The 24,500-nt window shown below is 42.0% G+C and overlaps 3 protein-coding genes across 6 annotated transcripts in view; 1 reads left to right on the top strand and 2 right to left on the bottom strand.

Annotated features, from left to right (window-relative positions):
- Window positions 1-1,347, bottom strand: part of arhgap10 (Rho GTPase activating protein 10) — a 39,178-nt gene extending 37,831 nt beyond the window's left edge. Inside the window, exon 1 of one of the 3 annotated variants that reach the window (XM_089006128.1) lies at window positions 842-1,347. In XM_089006128.1, the coding sequence (XP_088862254.1) occupies window positions 842-995 (154 nt within the window). In that variant the 5' untranslated portion in view covers window positions 996-1,347. The remainder of the gene's footprint in view (window positions 1-841) is intronic. The other 2 variants (XM_089006127.1, XM_089006129.1) reach the window with 2 other exon arrangements.
- An 851-nt stretch (window positions 1,348-2,198) lies between these two features.
- Window positions 2,199-16,916, top strand: prmt9 (protein arginine methyltransferase 9). 2 transcript variants are annotated; one of them, XM_089006495.1, is made up of 14 exons: window positions 2,199-2,482; window positions 3,001-3,198; window positions 3,256-3,404; window positions 4,903-5,139; window positions 5,222-5,389; window positions 6,438-6,540; window positions 6,687-6,796; window positions 7,326-7,518; window positions 8,338-8,521; window positions 11,390-11,748; window positions 11,828-12,150; window positions 12,231-12,384; window positions 13,668-13,790; window positions 14,823-16,916. In XM_089006495.1, exons 2-14 carry the CDS (start codon window positions 3,004-3,006, stop codon window positions 15,042-15,044), a joined length of 2,520 nt encoding a protein of 839 aa, XP_088862621.1. In that variant the 5' UTR covers window positions 2,199-2,482; window positions 3,001-3,003; the 3' UTR covers window positions 15,045-16,916. The 2 variants fall into 2 exon arrangements, with proteins under 2 accessions (XP_088862621.1, XP_088862622.1); XM_089006496.1 differs by lacking the exon at window positions 3,001-3,198 and having other exon boundaries at window positions 14,823-15,044.
- A 758-nt stretch (window positions 16,917-17,674) lies between these two features.
- On the bottom strand, window positions 17,675-22,074 carry tmem184c (transmembrane protein 184C). Its single transcript, XM_089006497.1, has 10 exons — window positions 21,573-22,074; window positions 20,933-21,063; window positions 20,811-20,847; window positions 20,481-20,686; window positions 20,341-20,415; window positions 20,169-20,262; window positions 19,979-20,091; window positions 19,779-19,878; window positions 18,659-18,830; window positions 17,675-17,988 (listed from the first exon to the last, which is right to left on the bottom strand). Exons 1-10 carry the CDS (start codon window positions 21,687-21,689, stop codon window positions 17,675-17,677), a joined length of 1,359 nt encoding a protein of 452 aa, XP_088862623.1. The 5' UTR covers window positions 21,690-22,074.
- Window positions 22,075-24,500: the final 2,426 nt, after the last annotated feature.

Here is a 24,500-nt window from a genome sequence, read left to right as displayed (position 1 = left end):
AAACAAAAAAAACAAATAATGAGAATTTCAAGCTCCTTGAATTCCACAGGAATCCATGATGACATAATTTGCCCCCGGTTTCAAAAACGTCCCGCAAAATTGAAAGCTATCCGGTCTTTTGATGTTCTTGCTCACATGACAAACCAAATTGAGTTTGCTAATGTGAACTGAAAGCACCCGTGATGTGACACAACACGCAGGCGCACAAAGCACGACGTCGAGTCACACACAGCGGGATGGGGGGGGGGGGGGGGGGGTAAAAGGTGAAGAAAAATAGGCTTGAGGAGATATACGTTAACAAAGTATACTTCTGAAGCCCGTTGAGACTCTTTTTTTTAAATACTTGTCGCATGGCGAACGATTTGCTGTCAACCAAAAATGGAAAAGACGAGTCTTGGTTAGTCAGGTGTGCAACTGTTTCAAGCAATTTCATTGTTTTTTTCGGGGGGGGGGGGCAAATCTGAGTTAATTCATCACGTTTTAGGAGTGGCGGAATGGTTTGATGGCAAGGGGCAGGTGACCCCCCGGGTACATATTTTAAGTTGTACTGGAATGTCGTGCAATTGCACATCAACTACACTAGGTGGCAGTTGCACTCATAAAATCATATTTTTTACAACACTTTTTTTCTCTTAATCTGCAAGTGACTGATGAGACATGGTTATAGTGTCTTCATGCCAACAAAACATCTTGGTATAATTTGAATCTCTTCAATGCATTTCACATTATCCAAACGTACTGAACAGGTATGAAGGGGTGGGGTTGTTCTACAAACCATATGCGTTATAAGTAGACAAGACAATACATTTGAGGCCAGATAGACCACTTCGAGTATACTCACGTTTGGTGGCGTTAATAAGGTTCTTTCCATCTTTGTACAGCTCCTTAATGAACCTGTTGGTTTTGTCCAGCTCCGCTTCGTGAGCCTTAATCTTTTCCCTAAAGCAGGGGCTGTCTAAATAGCATTCGCTGAATTCCAGCGGGTGAAGTCCCATGTCTCCGGAGGCTTCTCGGCTTCTTTTGAAGGATGGGGGGAAAGGAAAATCCTGGATAAAACCTACACTTTTTGGGTCAGCAGCATAGCTAGTTAGCTTCGGATGGGCTAACGGCGGCTAGCATGGTTTACTACTCGTATCACGCGCGCGCGAGTGTTGCTCGTTAATGGTCAAATTTTAAGGGCAAAGAGGAGCTAGCAAAAGCGAGGCGCGGTGTTATTCGAAAACAGGTCGAATCGGTTGAAGAAGGTCCACCCCAGGGCGGTTGTCAAAAAGCTGCCGCGTGCATGTTTTCTTTGCCCTCAACAGACTCACTCCACCTAGAAAAGTGACAGATTGAGAAACTCGGCTGACAACTGCGTGCGTGTAGGTGGAAATTGAAACCAAAGAGTACTCGGCGCTGTTAAGAGAAACTACTCCTTACCATTTCACCTTTTGCACAGCAAACCAACAAATTGTTATCAAACAAAACAAATAATGGGGTAATACAGAAAAAAAACTAAATAACACGAGTAGTAACATTATTTCTGTTGAGGCTTCTAACCTAACTTGGTTGTTCAAATAGCCTAGTGTTTTATGAGTTGGCTGATAGTGTGACGTCCTGAAAGAGAATTAAAGTGAACTCTCTTGGGCTATCGAGGAGCATTAGGGCATCTAAATCTGCCCCCAGTTTAACCCTCGACCCACACATTATTTATTTGTTTATTATTTATTTTTATTCATTTCTATCCATCCATCTACCCATCCGAGGTTTTCTGACATATCTCGGGCAGTTTGATTTAAACTGTGGACGTTCCCTACCTGTAGAGATTGCACTAAAGTTCGCAAAAAGACAGTATTTGCCATACAAAGGGGAAGAGTCGTATACTTCTTAAATACGTTTGGATAATCACAAAAACGAATATTGGGGTTGCACATTGTAAAAACAAACTAATCTGAGGCGCCCTTTATAAAAATGAATTGTGCAAACAAATGCCCACGAACAAGCCTAAAATGATATACGATGAAATAGTTCTACATCTCAAGTCAAACACGAATCAACGCTGTTATTTTCATGGTTATTTCTAATTTTAGTATTTGAATTGTTTTATGTCTTTGCAAAATAATGTTTCAGACGACGGAGACCACGTATTGAGGCGGAACGTGGTTTTCTTAAGTGTTTAAACCCGAGTAAATTTAGCATACGGACAACGATTAGCTCAATCGTGCCTTAGTTCCGTTTTATAGCGCGGCCAGTGTTTTTGAATTGAAGTGGGGGAAACCTTACGTATTGGTGGTTTCTTTCTGCTTGTTGGGAACCGAATCCGAGATGCCCCCAGGGAGAAGAAGAACCTTCCGGAGGCTTATCATGAAAGACATATTTTGACGTAAAAGCGTTCCCGAAACGTCAGCCAAAACGTCGTTTGTACTGTTTCCTTTTTGGTCTTGAAACGACAACAAGCACCTCGTTGCAGAGATTACCTAGCTGTGATCGAAACTCTTTTACGGTGGGTCAACATCAGTGACGTGCGGAGAGTTGCATTTTTGTAAAATTAATACATGTCCATGACGCATGATTCAGATCATGTTGGTGTATTTCATTGGAGTGTCGGTCTGTCCAAGATCAAATGTGCCCCTCGCTGTGACACTCTTCGCATATACAAAGATTAATGAATAAATTCCATGATAAGCAAAACAGCAGCACCACTTGAGCAGTGATTTGAAAATGTAGCCTGAAAAAAGAGCAGTTCAAGATTTAACAGAAAAATGGCGAAACACTGAAGTAAACCAACAAATGTGCTGGGTTGAAATTAAAAGTTTGTGAGCAAAACATACCAAGATTGAAATGGTCATACAATGAGGAATATACATTGAGCAAAAAATGCTTTGTTTTACAGCAACGTGTGAAAAATAGAATCGTAAAAGAAAATTGACAAAAAGCATGCAAGCAACACATTCAATTTTCATTTCCATTTTATGGGGTATGGATGTGATTGTGTTCCGAAATGTGCTGTAACAATTTTAGGGGATGCCTAATGCCAGCGCAAAGCACAATGGCAGGAGAACCCGTAGGCGTCCTCGAGAGGACCCGGCTAGGAACCAACTGCTGGCCAGCTCCTTGGAAAGTGCCCAGCAATGCCTCTTCAGCCAAGACTATGGGCCCGCATTTGTGCACTACCTTTTAGTCCTCAACCTAGCGCCTGAGTTCAAGGACTTTGCCAGGGTAATGTCAAAAACAAAAAATATTGGGTGTCTTGACCTAAAATTCCCTATATTCTAGGAGTCCTTCCGCTTCACACTCTTTAAATGGGCTGAGGAGCTGGACTCAGCGGGACGCATTCAGGACCTGTTTGGCTGTTACGAGCAAGCACTGGAGCTCTTCCCTGCAGACGAGGTCATTCTGAACAGCATGGGCGAGCACCTCTTCAGGTATGAGTCATAGTTTTCCACGAGAAAACAACAACAGATATGTTTAAGTCCTCAGACAGTAACTCAGAGGTGTCCAAATAATTAAGGTTGTAGCTCCAGCGTCCCTCATTGGTCCATCATAACGGTGAAACTAAATAAATGTTTAATTTTCTTATTGTATTATGACATATACACCACAAATTTATGCCATGCCAGTTTCAAAATCCAAAGTCAAGGATAATAGTTGAAATTATTGTTGAAGACACTGTAAAAAGTGGAACAAAAAATAATCATAATTGTTTATGATCCGTTACACATAAAAATGTAACATTTTGGCACAGATTTTAGCCACAGTTGACACATGATTTGTTTCCATGGGCCCCATAAATCATATGAAATATTATCTTGTCAATGTTAGGTTAAATATCACTAATATTTGCATTAACAATTACCTTTAGCATTTATCGATTATATACGTAGAGACCTACCTACCTAGCGATTAGCTACCTAACTACCTAGCGATTAGCTACCTAACGACATAGCAATTAGCTACCTAACGACATAGCGATTAGCTACCTAACGACAGCGATTAGCTACCTAACGACCTAGCGATTAGCTATCTAACTATCTAGCGATTAGCTATCTATTAGCTAGCTTTCTCTGTGTTTGAGTTACTTTTGGGTTGAGTGAATGCTGGCGCGTGTGGCTGCCGCTGTTCACTCACAGAAAAACTGATCCTGTGACTGTAAAGTGACCTTGAGAGTTTTGAAAGGCGCTTGTAAATGAAATGGATTATTATTAAATAATGACCTTATTGTGATGACATTGTAACCTAACAATTGGTGCGTTCGTTGTGACAGAGACAACCAAAAAGCAGGCAAGTTACTCACAGAGAATGTATTCCAAACAATTTGATCTAAAACAGAATTCTGGGTGTCAGCTCCCTGACACAGAAAATATTTGTGTGACCTCAAAATCAGTAAGAGAGAAACAACACCCAAACTGAGGAGCCCATATTTTAAGGGTTCTACATGCATATTCAAATTTGTCTCAAACAAAGAAATCAACTTTTCATTGGATCCCTCTCATTATCTGATCTGTGCAATATGTGGTGTCATCCTCTGATTTGGTTCCTTTGACCTCAAGGCAGGGTGGGGCGGAGAGATCTCAATTTGCGTCCGCCGAGTCAGCATTGGTCACCTTGAATTGGATTGGATATGCCTTTATTAGTCTCACAGTGGAGAAATTTACATTTCACAGCAGCAAAGCACCTTGCACATCCTTTGTATGTGAGGGCCAGCTGCCCCCCTTAACCGCCATCCATGCTTATCTCCTTGAACCTGTAACACACGTCTTCAGCCAGCAACGATGCTACTTTTTGTTCTCTATCTATCTATTGAAAGCAAAGTAATCTATGTACTATTCAAACTTATTATTTTAATGTTTATCGTGACCAACGTTTAATATGGCTAAATACAATTATTAATTTCCTTTGTCAATTATTTAAAAAAAAACTCAGAATGGGCTTCCGTGATGAAGCGGCGGGCCATTTCTTCAAAGCCCTGAAATTAAAACCAGACTTCCCAGAAGCCAGGGAGAACTTTTACCGTGTAGCCAACTGGCTAGTGGAGCGTTGGCACTTCCTCATGCTCAACGACCACGGACGCAATCGCAAGTACCAGCAGGCCATCCAGAAGGCTGTGAGCGGCGGTTGCACCACTGTTTTGGATATTGGTACTGGCACTGGGATCCTGAGGTGAGATGCGGATAATCGAGTATGTTTTGTGATTGGGTGCCACATTGTCATGCCTTATCGTGAATATTTTCACCATTGTCAGTATGTGCGCTAAGAAGGCGGGGGCCGCCGAGGTTTACGCCTGTGAGCTTTCCAAGACGATGTACGAACTGGCCTGCGAGGTGGTGGCGGCCAATGGGATGGACCAAGGCATCAAGATCCTGCACATGAAGTCTTTGGAAATGGAAGTGCCGAAGGATATCCCACACAGGTGCATAGAAAGTTTCTTTTGCGAGGATGGCATTGGATTTGAGTTTGGGAATTTCCAAAAAATATTTGCGTCGTTACTGTGCGGTTGTATCCATTTCATTGCGCGGCGATTTTGCCGCTTGCTCAATGACATCACAGTTGAGTGATCATTTGTGAGTCAAAACAGGTGAGTCATCATTTGTGTGTTGGTCATCCCCGCGGGCACTCTGACAATAAGATGACCTCACTGTCACCTACTTGTGTGTATGTGAAATTGCAAAACGTATTCCAGCCTTATTAGATGATCACTGCCACCTACTGGTATGTATGTGAAATTGCCAAATTTATTCCAGCCTCACAATAAATAAATTAAAAAAAAATTGCGATCAGTCAATGTGCAATGTCCATATTGCAAAGCTTTTCAATAAATTTTGACTGTAACTCATTCGCTACCATTCCCGAATTTATTCAGAAAAGTGTGACGTGGAGCGCCATTCCCGAATTTGTTAGGGTTTTGGTTGCCGATAAAGAGCTAGTCAGACCTCTGGCAATGTTTTATACCTTACACGAGGGGGCAGCATCTGCCTTTTGTCGATGATAGCGCTTTGTTACAGCTTCAGCTGTTCTTAACGTGCGACATAAATCAATATAAATGTATTATATTGTATTTTGGACAGCCACCCCCATTTCAAGCTCAGATAACTCCAGACCCACATAATATTTAGGAATTAACTCATTTTTTTCCAACAAAAGAAGTTTTCTAACCCCTTATTGAATGTTTATGGGGTCCAAAAACTCAGTCTTTTGGGGTCCTGCAATTTTAGTGTAAATGACAAAAACCCTGGCACTGGAGTGAACACATTTTTGCACATCGTCTGGAAATGAATGAGTAAATATGCGTTGTATGCATTTTTTTTCTGACTTTGACCCATCAGATGCAAAGTGAAGTGCGCGTTATCCAATTGCAGGAATGTATCTCGAGGTATAGCATAAGAAGAAACAAAAATCTCTTCAACTGACCCACTTCCTAACTCGCCCCCTTTTATTTATTATTTTGATTCACCTGCCAGGGTCTCGCTGGTGGTGACGGAAACGGTAGACGCCGGCTTATTCGGTGAAGGTATCATTGAGAGTCTCATCCATGCCTGGCATCACCTACTCCTGCCGCCGCAGGTAACGACAAAGTCAGTCATGAACCAATAATTTGAAAACAACAAAAAAAAATGACGGCGCGTACGTCAATGCCGCACACCTGTTGTGACTTGAACTGCCATCTTGTGTTGCCGTATCATCGTCGTTTGTGTTGTGTCTTCATACAGAGTGAGGAGACGTCATCCAGGCCCGCTTCTGTGACTGGTAGGGTCATCCCCGCCAGAGCCGCTGTCTTCGCCATGGCTGTGGAGTGCCTGGAGATCCGTCGGCATAATAAGTAAACAAACTGGAGATGAACCTCTGAAATGAGTTTGTGATTTGGTTTGATTGCAACTGCGATTTCTTTCGACTATTTTACAAAAAAAACCTATAATGTCCACTTTTGGGCAGTTTAACTCTTTCACTGCCCGATGATGTGTCCACGCCAGTGCCAGGGTTTTTGTCATTATCACTCAAATTGAGGGAGCCATAAAATATTAAGTTTTAGGACTATATAAACATTCAATTCAGTTCAAGAAACCTTAGACTGTCTTCTTTCATCAGAAAAAATGTTAATTCCTAAGTTATATGGGTCTGGCGTTATATGAGCTTGAAATGGGGGCGGCTGTACAAAATACAATACATATTTTATATCGCGCTTTAACAGCTGAAGCTGTAAAATGGACAAAAGGCAAATGCTGCCCCCTCATGGAAGGGAAAACCATTGCCAGAGGTCAGACCAGCGCAATAAATACATGGATGCAAAAAATCTGCAAAAGGCAACAAACACAATTTTTAATTTTTTTTTCGGTTTGTTATTTGTTCAGGCTTTGCGTATCGGACGTGGGTGGTCTGTCATTGGCGGCGGCCGAGCAGCTGCGCAGTCCGGTGAGCTGCAGCACTGAACCGGATGACTCCATGGAGCCGTACACCACAGAGAGACTCAGCAGGCTGCCAGGAGGCTACACCGCCCTCACCGAGCCCTTCACCGTCCTCCACATCAACTTCAACGACGTGCAGGCGAGCCCCTGTTTTTTTTCACTACTAAATCTCAACATTAAAAGAAACAAAAACTAAATACAATACATATTGATTGACTTTTTGGGACAATAGAATTTTTGTTTGGAAAACTAGCGGCAGACCTAGCTTACTTTATCAGCTGGGTAGAAGCAATACGTATAAATAAATTGGATTGTATTAACTTAATGATGAGGTTTTCACAAGCAAATTCTTCTGTAAGCGTAATTTATAATTCATTCACTACCTTTAATTACCACTAGGTGGCTGTATTGCACTGTGAATACCTCCCAGGCTATCCATCCATTTTCCAGGCTTCTTTATCCTCAAAAAACGGGGGTTGTAAACAAATAAACATGTACAAAAAAATAAGGGGTCATCTTTACCCAATGACATAACATTAGCAGCGAATCCACACCTGCACTATTCACTGCCAGACGATGTGCCAGGGTTTTTGTCATTTGCACTCAAATTACTGGACCCACAGAATATTGAGTTTTAGGACTACACAAACATTCAATTCAGCGTAACAAACATGAGACTGTCTTCTTTCATGAAAAAAAGGAGGTCATTCCTAAATGATATGGGTCTGGAGTTATCTGAGCTTGAAATGGTGCAGGTTGTCCAAAATACAATACATACATTGATTTCTACAGCGTTTTAACAACAGCTGAAGTTGTAACAAAGTCCTAACATAGACAAAAGGCAAATGCTGCCCCCTCGTGGAAGGAAAAAAAACATTGCCAGAGGTCTGACCAGCGCTTTTTATTTTGAAATCCCTAAATTGAAGTTAAACATGAGAATATTCTATATCCTTTGCAGGAGCTGGAAGGTCTGAGCTCCAGGCCGGTGCAGCGGTTGCGCCTCCCAGTGATGCGTGAAGGCGAGTTGGATGCTCTGGCGGTGTGGTTCCAGTTACACCTGGACGAAGAGAGCAGCCTGTCAACGGGACCCCATGAGGACACCTGCTGGGAGCAAGCCATCTACCCCGAACACACCAGCAAGGGTAAAATTTATTCATTGCACTGTGCCAAATCACGACCATTTGTGAGTCACGGAAAAAGAACTCCAAGGGGCTTGAGATTAGTGTCTCACATCAGTCGGGGATTTGGTGCCCTTCTCAAAGGCATCCTTGGGATTAATTTCCTGCATCCATAAAAAAAGTATTTTATTCATTAGTCGATTGTCATAATTTGATTTTGCTAAAATTCTGAATTGGCATCAGCCAGAAAAAAACGTGATCGGTAAGCCCTAATACCACTTTACGAACGAGATAGGTACCGAGCGGTTGTTCGTAAGATGAATTTGTTCGTAAATTGCTTCAGTGCTATATTTTGTATGGAATGTACGTTTAAAGGACAACCGGCACATTTTTTTTGTTTCCTAACTGACATCAGTAAAACGTTTTATAGCATCTAAAATACCAGACGTGACATCACGTCAGGCATCGTCATCAAATCGAAAACAAGACTTCCTTAATATTCAGTGCGAGTCTTAAAACGTAAAATATAGCTATATGCCTTGGAATCTTTGTAAAATACGCTCAGTATAAGTCATTTGAAGTGATTTTACAAATTATGGACACAACTTTCCGGTGGTGTCGGTTGTCCTTTAAGTGAAACACTGAACGAGGAAGTATAAAACACAGACGCTCTAACAGTCGTCAAATAAATTCACACCTACTTTAGTATGACGACATATATCCTTGGGTTTTCAGTAAGCCATTACTGAAGCTGCTGGCACGTATTTACTAAATGACGCTGATTGGTCAGGACCTTTTTCGACAAACTCTACCCGCAAAAATGTTCGTATGTACCGTTATTTGTGTTTGTAAGTTGGTGAGTGTTTGTACATTGATGACATATATCTTTTCATCTACATTTCCACCTGGAATCAGAAGACAATGGCGAACAGAATGTGGTCACGACACTAATGAAATCAGACGCGCACCTCATTATCCTCCAGACAGCGGCTTGACTAGACAGTCACCGTCGTCAAGGGAATCCATCAACATTCCCGTCCGTCAACTCCATCTGCGTCTTCACGTCCGCTGTTATTTGTGACGCTCTTTAGCGATCGTGAAATATGCATATGGCTCTCATCTTGACATGCAGACGTGAACAGATGTTATTCCCGAAGGAATCCCGCACCACACCTTACCCCGCCCCCTGTCCTTTTTCGAATCTCATTGCTCTCCTTGTCCTGATATTTGATTCCACTTCATTTCAAATTCAGTCATCATCTTGCCTTAAAGGAAAACCGACGTCTCCGGACAAGTTTTGTCCAAAATTTGTAAAATCACTTCAAATGACTCCTACTGAGCGTATTTTACAAAGATTCCACGGCATATAGCTATATTTTACGTTTTTAGACTCGCGCTGAATATTCAGGAAGTCTTGTTTTCGAGTTGATGACGATGCCTGACGTGACGTCACGTCTGGAACGCTCCTGACCGAGAAAGCGACACACAATGCATTTTGGGTACTTTGTTGAATTGGTCTGAAAACTTTGTGTTGATGGCGAAATTAGAAGGAAAACATAAATAACACGATGGTGAATCGTTGTATGTTGCACCAAGACTACTATTTGATACTAGTTGACACAAATTCTCAGCAGACAAATCACCCCATTTTGAACGGAGTTTGGGCGCCATCTTGTGCATTTTCCGGGACGCTACATTGGAGTCCTGATGGCTCAAAATGATACGGAAGGACTTCTTTAATCGATTGAAAACATTTATGCTTTCCTCTTCAGAACTATTTGAATCATATTCATAACTGGATGAGTAACAAGAAAGCCTCTTCTCCGAATCTGAAGCCATTGCTTTGATTCTGGAGCAAGGCAAGACGTCCTGGCGTGACGTCACGAACAAGGGGGCGGGACCTTCTGAAACTGAAACTATCTGAGGTCTTTTTGAAGTAGTTGAGGGACACTTTAACTCATTTTTATTGGTGTTTTGCATTTGACTAAGCCTGCGTTTTTTGGGTATTTTAGATGCTATAAGTATTTTTTCTGTGTCGGTTGTCCTTTAATCAACAACAGCTTTATTGCTGAGACCCATAACCATCCCTGTACCCTCTCAAAAATGATCCTTTTTTTTTTAAATCATCTGGCCGTTTGGCATTCTGTAATTAGTGTTTTAACTTGTAATTACAGTAAAGTCTCGTTATATCGATATCGGATATATCGATACTATTTCTATGCACGCACGGAGAAAATTACATGCAAACGGGATCGGATATATCGATAGTCCCGGTTATATCGATATTTTTTCGGACTCCCTTGAATATCGATATAACGAGACTTTACTGTATTTTTAATTATTTTACCTTTTAATTACCTTTTAATTATTTCACAGCATAAACTGGATAAACTCTTCTCTTCACCACGCTTACCACTTACAATTGCCTTCTTTGGAGCCGTGATTAGGGGGTGATACACGATGGAGTCCCATATTACGATGTTCTCGTTAAACACGTCTGCTTTTTAAAAAAATCTTGCTCGAACAATACTAAAACGTCTGCTCACAATGCAACGCTACACGAGGACGACGTCCGATATGCGGAGATCTCAGCCAAACGCGTCTACTTTTTTGTCAAAACAAAAAACAAAACAATACTAATGCGTCGGGCACAATGAGGAAGGCAAAGAACCAGGATGTATAAGGAAGCGGAGGGTAGTCAAGTGGTGCATTCCGATGCGCTCAGTTTGCATAGAACTGCATTTCGGTTGTATAAAAACCTCGACGTTTTTAGTAGAAAACCGAATTGGACGAGAACCAAGACGTTCGAAAACCAAGGTTTCACTTTGTTACGCCTGCGTTACAGTGACATGCATTTTGTTTCATGAATTTCAATGTTATTGTTCCCGGCAGGTTTTCTCCTAAAAGGCGGTGACGAGCTGATCGTGGAAGTATCCTGCCGGGACGCCTACCTCAGGCTGTGCAGCGTGTCAGTGCTGCGAGCTGATCAGGAAATCCGTCTCGGGATGTGTTCCGACTCTCCCGATTCCGGCGACTCGGTCCCCAACGCGGAAGCGGAGCTGTGCAGTGCCCTGGCATCGCTCCAAACGCGGCAAGACGTTTGCATGTTGGAGTGTTCGGAAATGGCGCTGTTGAACAATTCCGACTACCACCGGAGCTTTGCCGCCGCCCTGTCCAAACTCATCAGCCGGTTGAAGGCGCAATCGCAACATCCGCAGGACCATTCCGATGTTCCTTTGCAAGATTGTCAAGTATGCAGTCGTATGGAATTTGGTTGCGTGCATTTCCAGGCGCTTACATCCAAGAAATGTCTTGATCTCATTGGTTTAGGAACCCTTCACGGCGGACCCTTTGTACGTTCTGGATGTGTCGGAGGGCTTTTCCATGCTGTCCCTCATCGCTGCTAGCCACGGCGGAGTGAAGGCCTATAGTTCGGTGGAAAAGAGCAAACAACAGGAAGTGCTGGAACGCCTAGCGCGCGCCAACGGCGTTCCGCAGGGCAGCTTGGAGTTTTGGCTTAACCACGGCGAGGACGAGCAGGGTGCGTTACAGAGGCCGTCAGGCGAGAAACTGTGGAGCGCCATCTTCCTGGACTGCGTGGAGACGTGCGGTCTCGTCAGACAGAAGTTGATGGAGAAGGCGTCCTTGGCGAGGTGAAGCGCGACAATTACACTGATGAGTCAACATTTCCTGATTTTACAATCTATAACGTTCCTATTTTGCATTTTCGAAGATGTCTACTGGAGTGCGGCGGTCGCGTCTTCCCACATAAATTGAAAATGTTTGGCGTGCTGGTGGAGTCGGACACTCTATTGCTGGAGAGCGCCGTCCAGGGCTGTGAGGCCACACTCGGCTTTAACATCGCACCCTTCATCAATCAGTTCACTGTACGTCGCCATGAAACACCCCAAATAATCCTGTCAATTTATATATATATATATATATATATATATATATATATATATATATATATATATATATATATATATATATATATATATAGAGAGAGAGAGAGAGAGAGAGAGAGAGAGAGAGAGAGAGAGAGTGTAAAGTCTCGTTTCTCGTTTCGTATCGATAGTACTGCTTATTAATACTATTTCTATGAACGCAAGGAGAAAATGTACATGCCGCAGGATCGGATATATCGATATTTTTTCCGACTCCCGAGAATATCGATATAACGAGACTTTACTGTGTGTGTGTGTGTGTGTGTGTGTGTGTGTGTGTGTGTGTGTGTGTGTGTGTGTGTGTGTGTGTGTGTGTGTGTGTGTGTGTGTGTGTGTGTGTGTCACACAAGCTGAAGATTTATTTTCCTATTCAAGCTCCTCTAGGCAAAACCTGGTGTGGCCATATTGGTTGTTCTACGTAGAGGATAAATACCACATGACTGTCATTACTGCCTGCCTGCTTACAATATGTTTCGTAACTTATTCACTGCCAAACGATGTGCAAAAAAAATGTCCACTCCAGTGTCAGGGTTTTGGTCATTGTTACTTACATTCCAGGACCCACAGAATATTGAGTTTTGGGACGACATAAACTATCGATGCAGTGTAAGACACCTTAAACTTTCTTCTTTCAACAGAAAAAAAGAGTTAATTCCTAAATGATATGGGTCTGGAGTTATCTTAGCTTATAATGGGCCAGGCTGTCCAAAATACAATGCAATACATACATTTTGGTTTATGTAGTGCTATAACAACAGCTGAAGCTAGAACAAAGCAGTAACATGGGAAAGGGGGAAATTCTGCCCCTTGTGGTAAAGAAAAAAACATTGCCAGAGGCCACAGCCAGCGCTTTATCGGCACCCAAGCGTGAAAGAACAAAACCCGATCAAATTCAGGAATGGCGCTCTGTCATATTTTCAATTCCCGAATAAATTCATGGAATGGCAGTGAATGAATTAAAGGTTAAAAGTAAAAAATGAATACTTTAATTACTAAATAAATACATTAATAAGTGACTAGATAACTACACTAATAAAGCACTCGATAAATAAGCACATACATGAATAAATAAACAAATAAATAACTAAATAAATCAACAGATAAAAAATAAATAAATCCATTTGAAAGATGGATAGCATCTCCAAAAACCTTGTTTACAATTTTCATAAGCCTTGTTCAAGGTGATCGTAAACTGTCTCAATCAATGATGCTTTGTGTTGCAGGTTCCGGTCCACGTTTTCCTGGATCTTTCCACATTGGCGTGTCGACACCTCAGCGAACCGACTGAGCTGTTTGTTCTGGACCTCATGGACGCTAACGCTAACTATGACGAGAGGGAGGTCAAGGTGGGTTGTTGTCCATCCAGAAAGACAGAAACTAGTTGAAAAGCTATCAGAATGATAATCGACCAATAGTGTGTCACAAAATTATACAGTGATACCTTGGTTTACGAACCCCTTGGTTGACGAACTTTTCGGTTTTCGAACTTTTCGGTTTACGAACGTTAAATTTATGAAAATTTTACCTTGGCATAAGAACTTCTTTTCGTACACGGACCTGCCTCAATGAGTGATGTGTCATTTGCGAACGAGACCGTTCTTCTAACAACAAAATGGCAGCCGGGTGTTTTTGTCCTCTATTCCCCGCCCCGTCTTCGGTTAAAGCCACGTGATTGGTCAAGAACGCAGCAGTGACAGGAGGTTTTAAACATTAAAGAGAGGCATACGACCGTGAGATAGTTTCAACTTTGATAGTTCACAGGCAGAGAGTAGACTGCAAGGTTAAAATATCCCGTCAATCAGGCTCCACAAACAACCCGCACAAGCCATCTGTACACTTGATGCAAAAAGCTATCAACCCAGCTAAACAGAACACAATTGATGAGGAAAATGGTAAAATAATCGCAGAGAAAGCACCTCCAAGGGATCATTCCTCAAGATGGTGAAAGAAGAAGGTTACGTTCCTCATTAAGTGTTTAATGTGGATGAAACCGGTCACTCCATTCCATCAAGCCATTAACGACCATCACAAAGGTAAATAAAACGACTTTATTATACAGTACAGTTTGTTTCTTTAATCATAATACTATAGCACATTTATTATGCGTAAAATAAGGTATATTTTGTGTAGTTTTAAGGCTTAGAAAATTAGAAAGTAGAAAATTATCTTTTATGGGGATCTGGGAACGGATTATTCTCATTTTAATGGTTTCCTATGGGAAATAAATTTTGGGGATACACATTTTTTGCCTTACACACTCTGTCTGGGAACCAATTAAGTTTTTAAGCCAAGGTATCACTGTACTTGCAACTTGGATAAAGTCCAGTCAAAATTCGTTTTCTTGACCAAAATGTCAGCTCCACGACTGTTCCACTTAGATCCGATCGACGTCATTAGGCAGAATCACTGCGGTGCCCTTCTGGTATGACATCCACCTGGATGAGGACACTCATGTCAGTACACTGGGCCCGAACTCCCACTGGAAGCAGGCTGCCGTGGTCCTGCAACGCCCCCTCGAGGTCGTGGCCGGAGAGACTGTCCGGCTCACGGTCAAGCTCCGGAACAGCAGCATCTCCATTGAGGTGCGGAGAGATGAGTAATGTTGCAACTGGAAGGTCGTATTTTTATGGACAAACAACATTTGTTCTGTTTTATTGTTGGTTATCCATCCATCCATCGATCCATTTTCCGTTCCGCTTATTCCTCATTAGGGTCGCAGGGGGTGCTGGGGCCTATCTCAGCTGTCTTCGGGCACGAGGCGGGGGACACGCTGAATTGGTTGCCAGGCAATATTGGGAGGAAAAAAATAACACAGTGAAAGGCGTGAGAATGAAGGGCCACATTGAAAAGAGCACCCCATTTTTTTTGCCCACGATTTACGGCCAGAGTGAAGGATTGCCGACTTGAAGTGGACTGAAAACGGAGCATAAATTCATTTTACACTTACAAAAAAAATCAGGATGCAAGGCTTTTATTTGTCACTGGCTGGTCCATTAAGAAGAGATGGTGAAAGTTGCTAATGATGCTAATTGCTTTTTTTAAACACTTATCCATCAAACATGGAAGTACAATGATACCTCCATTTACGAACCCCTTGGCTCACGAACTTTTCTGTTTACAAATGTTTCATTTATGAAGATTTTACCTTGGCATACAAACTATTTTTCGGGATACACACGGAGCTGCCATTATGAGTGATGTGTCGTTTGCAAACGAGTCCGTTCTCCTAACAAGAAAATGGTGGCCAACTGTTTTTGTCCTCTATTCCCCGCCCTCAGTATTCGGTTAAAGCCACGTTATTGGTTAAGAATACAGTGACGCGGTGGGGATTACAGACAGAGAGTGAGGCCGTTCTCCCAAAAACAAAATGGCGTCTTCAGTTAAAGCCACGCAATTGGTCAAGAACGCAGCAGTGAGAACATTAAAGACAGGCAGACGACAGACAGAGAGAGAGAGAAAACACACAGACACATGAAAAGGAGACGACAGAGCTTGAAACAAACAAAAGTGAAAAAAACAAAAGTGAAATGGTGAGAAAATGGATAGAAAACAGTGAAATTTGTACTTGTTTCAATATCAACTTGTTGATAGTTCAAAAGCAGAGTGTTGACTGGAAGGTTAAAATATTCCATCAATCAGGCTCCACAAATAACCCACACAAGCCATCTGTACACTTGATGCAAAAAGCTATCAACCCAGCTAAACAGAACACAATTGATGAGGATCAAGGTAAAATTAGAAAGAAAGAAGGCTACGTTCCTCATCAAACCGGCCACTCCATTCCATCAAGCCATCGACCATCACAAAGGTAAATAAACCGACTTTATTATACTGTACAGTTTATTTCTTTAATTATAATACCATAGCACATTATACATAAAATAAGGTAAATTGTGTGTAGTTTTAAGGCGTGGAAAATTAGAAAGTAGAAAATTGTTTTATGGGGAACTGGGAACGGATTATTCTCATTTTAATGGTTTCCTATGGGAAATTATTTTTTTGGGATACACACTTTTTGCCTTACACACTCTGGGAACCAATTAAGTTCGTAAGCCAAGGTATCACTAATTTAATGGCAATGACTAAAATACAAAGATCTACTCACCTTGTAATTTTTTTAACTCCAAATCCTCCAAAATTTGGTGGGTTTGCTCGTCCATCACTTGATTGCGATAATCCATCACCATTTTCAACTCATTCGTGTCATTCCCAAATTTAATCGGGAATTGAAGTGTGACGTGAAGCGCCATTCCCGAATATGTTCGGGGTTTGTTTTTTCTTGTGCAGGGGTGCGGATCAAGCTCCAGTCAGACCTCTGGCAATGTTTTTCCTTCCCACGAGGGAATTGTACATGTCATTATTCTTATTATTTTAATTATTATTATTGTCCATGTTAGCGCTTTGTTACAGCTTCAGTTGTTAAAGTCCAATATAAATCAACATGTATTGTATTTTGTACACCTGCCCCAATTTCAAGCTAAGATAACTCCAGACCCATATAATTTAGGAATTAACTCTTTTTTTTCCTGAAAAAAGAAGAGAGTCTAAGGTTTCTTACGCTGTATTGGATGTTTAGTTCGTCCTAAAACTCAATATTCTGTCAATCTTGCAATTTGAGTGAAAATGACAAAAACATTTTCACCCGCAGGAAAAAAAAAAATATCCTGTGACTGTAAAGTGTCCTTGAGAGTTTTGAAAGGCGCTTAGAAATAAAATGGATTATTATTTTGGCACATTGTCTGGCAGTAAATGAGTGAATCGTATCGGTTGGTATGTGATAAAAAGCCCGGTTTGATTTTAGATCCCACGAAAGCGGTGATGTAAATCGCAAACTGTGAATATCGTAAATAAACATTCTAAGTCATAATATTGGAACAAAATTAGTTGTTCTTTTGATAAAAATGGACACCTTTCTTCATTATTGTAATTAGGACTTTTCAATGTGGCCCTAAATGACTCCTCTTAAATGGCACGACTTGGTACATGAGCAAATTGACCCCGGATGTCCGTATCCCTTCAAATAAGTAACAAACAAGGTTGACTGGCAAAAGCGTGATTGCTTTAAATTGTGACTTTAGAGTCAATGAATGAGACGTGCGAGTCAATTGTGCGATTCCCACATAAAGTGTCATTTCCACACAAAACGTTCTTGCGGCTGTCATGTTATAAACCACTTTCCAACGTTAGCAAAGTCACTGGGGGGCCTGCCCATTCATGAACGATTAGTCCACTACGTGACGACAATCAGATCCGCTTGGGTTGCCTCTTTGGCGACTCCGTCACCGCCCCCGTTGTCGTCATCATCATCATCGTTATTGCTTGCGTCATTTCTGGCTTCTTGTCCATGGCCGAGGCCGGCGGGGGCCGACAGGGAGTGCGGCGTCCGTCCCATGCCCTGGTAGCGTCCGCCGGGCGACAGCGGATCGGACGCCGCTTCGCCGATACAGTCCTGCGAAGCTGACGACGAGAGAAGGCCGGAGCGCTCGCCAGAGCTCTGCGCTTCGCCAAAGTATGGCTTCCGCGGGCGACCCATCACCGTTCGACCTGTCAAATAAGACGGGAAAGAAAATCATTAACTCATTCGCTGCCATTCCCGAATACATTTGGGAATTAAAAAGCATAACGTGGAGCGCCATTCCCAAATGTTTTCAAGTTTTGTTTTTATGCTGGGTGCCGATAAAGCGCTGGCCATGGCCTCTGGCTACGTTTTTTAACTTCCACAAGGGGGCAGCATTTGCCTTTTGTCCATGTTAGCGCTTTGTTCCAGCTTCAGCTGTTGTTAAAATGCTATATTAATCAATATGTAAGTATTGTATTTGTGCAGTTGCCCCCGTTTTAAGCTCAGATAACTCCAGACCCATATAACATAGGAATTAACTCTCAGGTTTCTTACGATCAATTGAATGTTTATGTAGTCCGAAAACTCAATATTCTATGGGTCCTGCAATTTGAGTGAAAATGACAAAAACCCTGGCACTGGAGTGGATGCATTTTTGCACATTGTCTGGCAGTTAAGAATCAAATTTGTTTCATGATTTGTGACCTTTTTTAATTAAATTAATTAAAATAATTAATTTTTGGGGGGGAGGACGGGAGGGGTATTGCGCAACTTGTGAGACAACTTTCAATTGTTGAATTTTGAATACCGATTCAAAATACGTCCTCCCGTCCTCCCCCCAAAAAAATTAATTTGAATTGAACTATTGCTACCCACCGACATTGCGAACTTGTTCCGAAATGTCAGCTCTGACGTCGGAGACGTCCCACATGGCCATGAAGGAGTCGAAGCAGGAGCCCTCCTCGGCTTCCTGGATGTAAGGCTTGTACGTGAAGCTCACATGATGAGCGATAGCTGCCAGGAACATCTCCACGCAGATCACAAAGTCCTGGATAAAAATTGAACAAACTAACTCGCCAACACATTGAGGATTATTTTTGCTGCATGCCGCAGATCAATCGCAGGGCACACAAAGACGTACAACAGACTCACACCTAGGGACAATTTGGAGTGGTCAATCTGCCTGCCATGCGTGTTTTTGGAGTATGCGAGGAAACCGGAGGACCCGGAGAAGACCCACGCGCGCCCGGGGAGAACATGCAAACTCCACACAGGGAGGCCGGACCGGGACACGAACCGGCGACCTCTGCACTGTGAAGCCGGTGTGCCTACCGTGATGCCACGGTAGGTATCGTCGACAAAGCGACACACAATGCATTTTGGGTACTTTTTTTCGTCTGAAAACACAGTGTTGATTGCGAAATTAGAAGGAAAACTACATACATAACGTGATGCTGAATCGTTGTGTGTCGCAGCCAATTGCGGTAACACGAATAAAGAAGGTGTAAATTTACACAAATTCCCAGCGGACAAATCAGGCCATTTGCAACAGAGCTTGGGCGCCATCTTGTGCATTTTCTGGGAGGCTAAATTGCAGTCCAGACGTCTCAAAATGAGACGGAAGGACTTCTTTAATTAATTGCAAACATTTATGCTATCCTCTTCAGAACTATTTGAATCATATTCATAACTGGATGAGTAACAAGAAAGCATCTTCTCCGAATCTGAATTCGCTGAAGCTGTTGTTTTGTGTCTGGAGCATCCTGGCGTGACGTCAGGAACAAGGGGGCGTGACCTTCTGAAACTCGCCATTTCCGATGTCATTTTGTTTTGCATTTGACTAAAAATATCAGCCTGTGTGTTTTGGATATTTTAGATGCTATAAAACGTTTTTCTGATGTCAGTTAGGAAACAAAAAAATGGTGTCGGTTGTCCTTTAATCCAATTTAATCTAACAACAATAATAGGCATGAATGTTTGCGCTTGATTTGTTCACCTGTAGTCCGGTGGCAACGGCCTCCACACTTTGCCAATCCCACGTGTGTTTCTCCGAGATGACGCCCACCTTCACCAGCAAGGCGATAAGCACAGCCTGCCTAGGGAGAAAAATAGCACAAAAAATAAAGTCGCTACCAATCTTAAATAAAAATCCTGAAATGTCGTTCGTGTGTTTGGAAAATCTTTGACGATATTTACCAAAAGGAGACAAACACCACCATTTTAACGCACAGGAATTTGCCCACCGGTTTGATGGGACCCAGCTCGTCTCGCAAAGCCCTGTAGAACAGCACCAGGCAGTACATGGCAAACTGGACGGACACAAAATGTGATCATTACGCACATGCATGCAAACTAGTCGACATCGGCGATACGAAAGACGGCGTACCAGTTGTGACATATTGTTGACGATCACCAGGTAGGTCCAAGCGTTGTTGGAGCTGAAGTTGCCTTCGTCGTACACTTTGCACAGTTGACAGATGCTGCGCGAGAAGACGCGTTAAAACGAACGAACTAGCTAGCTAGCGATTATCTTCAAATACGAATGACGTTTGACCTACAGAGCGATAATCGTTGTGACGGGTCGAACCACTGTGTACTGCAGGACTCCCAGTTTGCACCTCAAGAGTAAAACCCTTTGGAGGAAAGGAAACATCAACAATAAAAGAAATATTTTTCTGCGGATACTAAGGGAACTCACTCTCCCATGGGCCAAGGTGGGCAGCAACAAAGGGGAGGGAGGTGCTTCTGTTGCTCCTGAACCTCCAGCATCATGACCAAACTCGGGTACTGGTTCTCTAGGTAGTTGAGCAGGAAGGTCATGAAATTGTAGATGACGTAGGCCTCGTAGCATTCGCGGCACGTGTCCACGTAAATGGCGATGTGGGGATATTTCAGGGCAAGCCACTGCAAATGGGGGTGGATAGGAAATGTCAATCAAATTGTATATTTGTGTGGGAAATGATGTTTCACCCTATTAGGCATAGCGGCTACTGCAATAGTAGCTTTTATGATGCTGAAGATAACTCACACTATCCAAGCTGTATATTGGCACCATCCACAATATTCTAGAATGAGGGAAATAAAATTAAAAAAAAAAAAAATATCATAAAAAACGTTTTTTTCCAGCACAGGGTCTAAACGCTTCTTTACCTGATGATCGGTTTCTGAAGCTCAGGTTGAGTGTAGTGAACCAGATGCTGCAGGATGCCCCATAATGATATGGGGATGGTCATGAAGACGAAGATCCCAGCTATGAACCAGGCTTTGTTATGAGTGCCAACCTACCATGAGAATAATAATTAAATAATTAAAAAAAAGAAAAAAGAAACAAACATAACGATATATGGCTGTCAGTTTACTGTTGGGTACAATATTGTTGGTAAAGAAAGCCATTTTGTGTAAGGTTTTTTTCTTTCTCCAAAACTATACTAAAATGCTGTTTTTTAAACAGCCAATATTTATAAACAAAAATATAAAAAAACACAATACGGTATCGTTAAAAAATATCCCAAAATAACCAGGTGACAAGCGACATTATAAAATACCTTTTACACGGTGATTTTGAAAATACCTGACCAAGATGGCGGCTCTTGTGCCAAGGTTTATTTTAAGTCCCTTCAAGCTTTGTATAAGTATGTGGAAACATCATCATGTTGAATGCCAATCACAAATATTTTGTATTATTGTGACGCAAAACAAAAGTTCATTCTTATAAAATATGTATCATTTTCGAAAAGTATGACGTGCCCCATAATGCAACGCGTTGCTCAGGTCATGGCGTTCCACTCACCTCCGACTTCTGAAGTTCCCAAATGCACAGCGGAAGGACCACGAGCAGGAGTAAAATATACAACAAGACAACCAAAGGCCGAATCCATCTTCTCCAATTCCCACACGAAAAGGGCATTGTGACATGAAGACGCAAGGCTGTTTTTCTTTTAAATATTGCAAACCCGAACTCAATTTTTTCGGGGAGAACAAAACGTTGGAAGACTACTTTGTGATGCAAGTAAGTAAAACTCGTCGTTATTGTCAGCTCATGTGACTTGAATTTCCCTGAGCCGAGTGGCTACGCTAATGTTAGCTCGCCAGTCGTTTTGCCATGTCAACAACGTACCTGGCCGTAATTAAGCGGCTTTCCAAAACCCCCTAAACTCAATATCTTAATTTAAATGTTATTCTAATAGCAGGACAGTTTGTCGATCTTTCCTCAAATCCCGAAAGAGCTCAACTGGGTTTTCTTTGGTGGTAAGGCTCAAAGTTTACTTCTTTGCTTCGTTTGGCTACTTCCTGCTTCCGTGTTTGACCCCGATGGTGATTGGTGGGCATTGTTTGCGTTGACCAATCAATGAAGAAAGTTTTCAAACGGGAGTGGGAGGGGTTGAAAAAGTTTGCTGACGATGCACGCTTTCCAGCAGATGGCAATGTTCGTTAATCATCATTAATCAATTAATATCACGTGTGTGACAATGCGAATCTTTCATCATCTTTCTAACCCAGATCATCTTGGCATGCTTTTACGCGGAGATTTTTCATCATATCTTAACCAAAGTATGCGAACTAAAACATATATGATAATGGCAATTTAAATATGTTCCAGACGCACATTCAGTCAATTATCTTTTTTTTTTTTTCGCAGGCAAAGTTTAAAATCTATTCAAGAAATCAGTCATCCATTGTATAAATAGACTAAATAAATAAAACAAATTGCCTGCATGTTTAATAACAAATGTCACACCCCCAAAAATAATAATAATGTACGACTTTGGAGGTTCTTCCTCCATTCGATGTGTCTTCACAAAAGGCAGAACTTTTATTCTTTGTAGCAAACTCCCCAACCCAACTGCTTGTTTCAGGACAGCTTGTTCATGAATGTTTGACTTTCTCCTCTTGGCTTTTTATGAATAAAACATAGTCTTTGCCACGAGTCACACGAGCAAATGGGTCCCTCCGAGGGACAGTCGAGCAGGGTAAAGCCACGAGGGTTAGGGTGGATAAACATATGTCGCGTTTAATCACAGCCGAGAGGTGTTTTAGCTTAAAGGATGTGGCATCCGTCCCGAATTCCTTTTTTTTTTTTTTAATTTTTTTTTTTTTTTTTTTTTTGCTTGTGGATCATGCCTCACATTAGGGCAATATGGCGCTTACCAGAATGCATTTCAAAGAAGACAAAACTTTTGTTTCTGGCGCAGACGATCCATAACGGCAATGTTTACAAAGAAAACAAACACATTCCTGCCACGTTGAGCTGAGAAAAGGACAAAATCTCAAGCTCCCCATTGATCTTGTTTTTTTGGCAACACATGTGACAATCGAGTTACGCGTCTCAAATTCCCACATCCTCTGCGAACGGAGATCAGGAAGCCTTCGGGCCTCGCTCGGTCACAACGGGTCACGGTGTGCTCGCAATCGCTCCCAGACGTCTTTTTCTCACAGTTGCTGAATGGGGAAACAAGAGCTCTCCTTTTGACTCCCCCTGGGGTGCTGATATTAGCACGGGCTGGGGAAATAAACTTGCAGTGGACCTATATTTATTGGAATAAGGAGCGATGCTAACAATCAGAATCAGAATCAGAATACCTTTATTCGTCCCGCAATGGGGAAATTTGCAGTCCACAGCAGCAATTGAAGAGGGATGGGGTTGGGGTGGGAGTGAAAGGATAGAAAACAAGATATTCTAAGCATAACAAAATAAAAATGTCAACTGTATACTGTGCAAATGTAGATGTGCAAAAACCGTTCTATAAACAAGACTGTACATAGTGCAGAATCAAGAAATGCATTTAGATATATTGCAACAACCCATATTTACAAGTGTCCAGTTTTTTTTTTTTGTTTTTTTTTTTCACATGTGATCATTGGGAATTGTGAAGCCTGACAGCAGTCGGTAGGAACGAGCGGCGGTACCTCTCCTTCTTGCAGCGCGGGTGTAATAGTCTCTGGCTAAAGGAGCTACCCAGAGCTGTCAGGATGGGCAGGAGGGGGTGGGAGGGGCTCTCCGTCATAGCTTTTAGTTTAGCTAGCGTCCGTCTGTTGCCCACCTCCTCTAGAGAGTCCAGCGAGCAGCCCACGACAGAACTGGTCCGCTTGACAAAGCGCTCCAATGATAGCAACGGCAACATATAATAATAATAATAATAATAATAATAATAATAATAATAATAATAATAATAATAATAAAACCTAATAATTTCATTTATAAGCGCCTTTCAAAATGGCAACATATGTACATATTTGGACTGTCGTTCTGTACACGGTGTGAAAAACACCCTAACTAAAGTTCTACATCATCACTCTTAAAAGCAGCAAAATTTGCAAATCGGGGCCTGCAATATCAAACAGTTGTATGGGGGCATTAAAACGTTGAGAGAAGCTAATATCCATTTATACTTCAAGTACAAAACTGAATATTTCTTTGGTACCAAGTGGTGATGCTGTAACACGAAGTCTTGTCAAGAAATGGACACGTCCAGTTTAGCTTTGCAGCTAACTAGCTTAGCAGCCAAGTGACTAGTTAGCGTCAAAGTTTGCTGTGCTCACGTAGCATAATCGGCCTGGCAACACGCTGTCCGGAAATATTATTTTTCAGTTTTTGTACTTATATTTTAGCAAGGACCGCAAAGCTATAATGAATATTATTGCCGAGAAAGCACGGCAACTTCACTCGGATATCATCAAGTAGCAACTACATCAACGACCATCACAAAGGTAAATAAAA

Source organism: Hippocampus bargibanti, linkage group LG10, assembly GCF_051943395.1.
Source record: "Hippocampus bargibanti isolate YZ-2025 linkage group LG10, ASM5194339v1, whole genome shotgun sequence".
NCBI classification, from domain to species: domain Eukaryota; kingdom Metazoa; phylum Chordata; class Actinopteri; order Syngnathiformes; family Syngnathidae; genus Hippocampus; species Hippocampus bargibanti.
The sequence above is the reverse complement of the archived record's forward strand: the minus strand, read 5'-3'. Positions and strand labels throughout refer to the sequence as shown.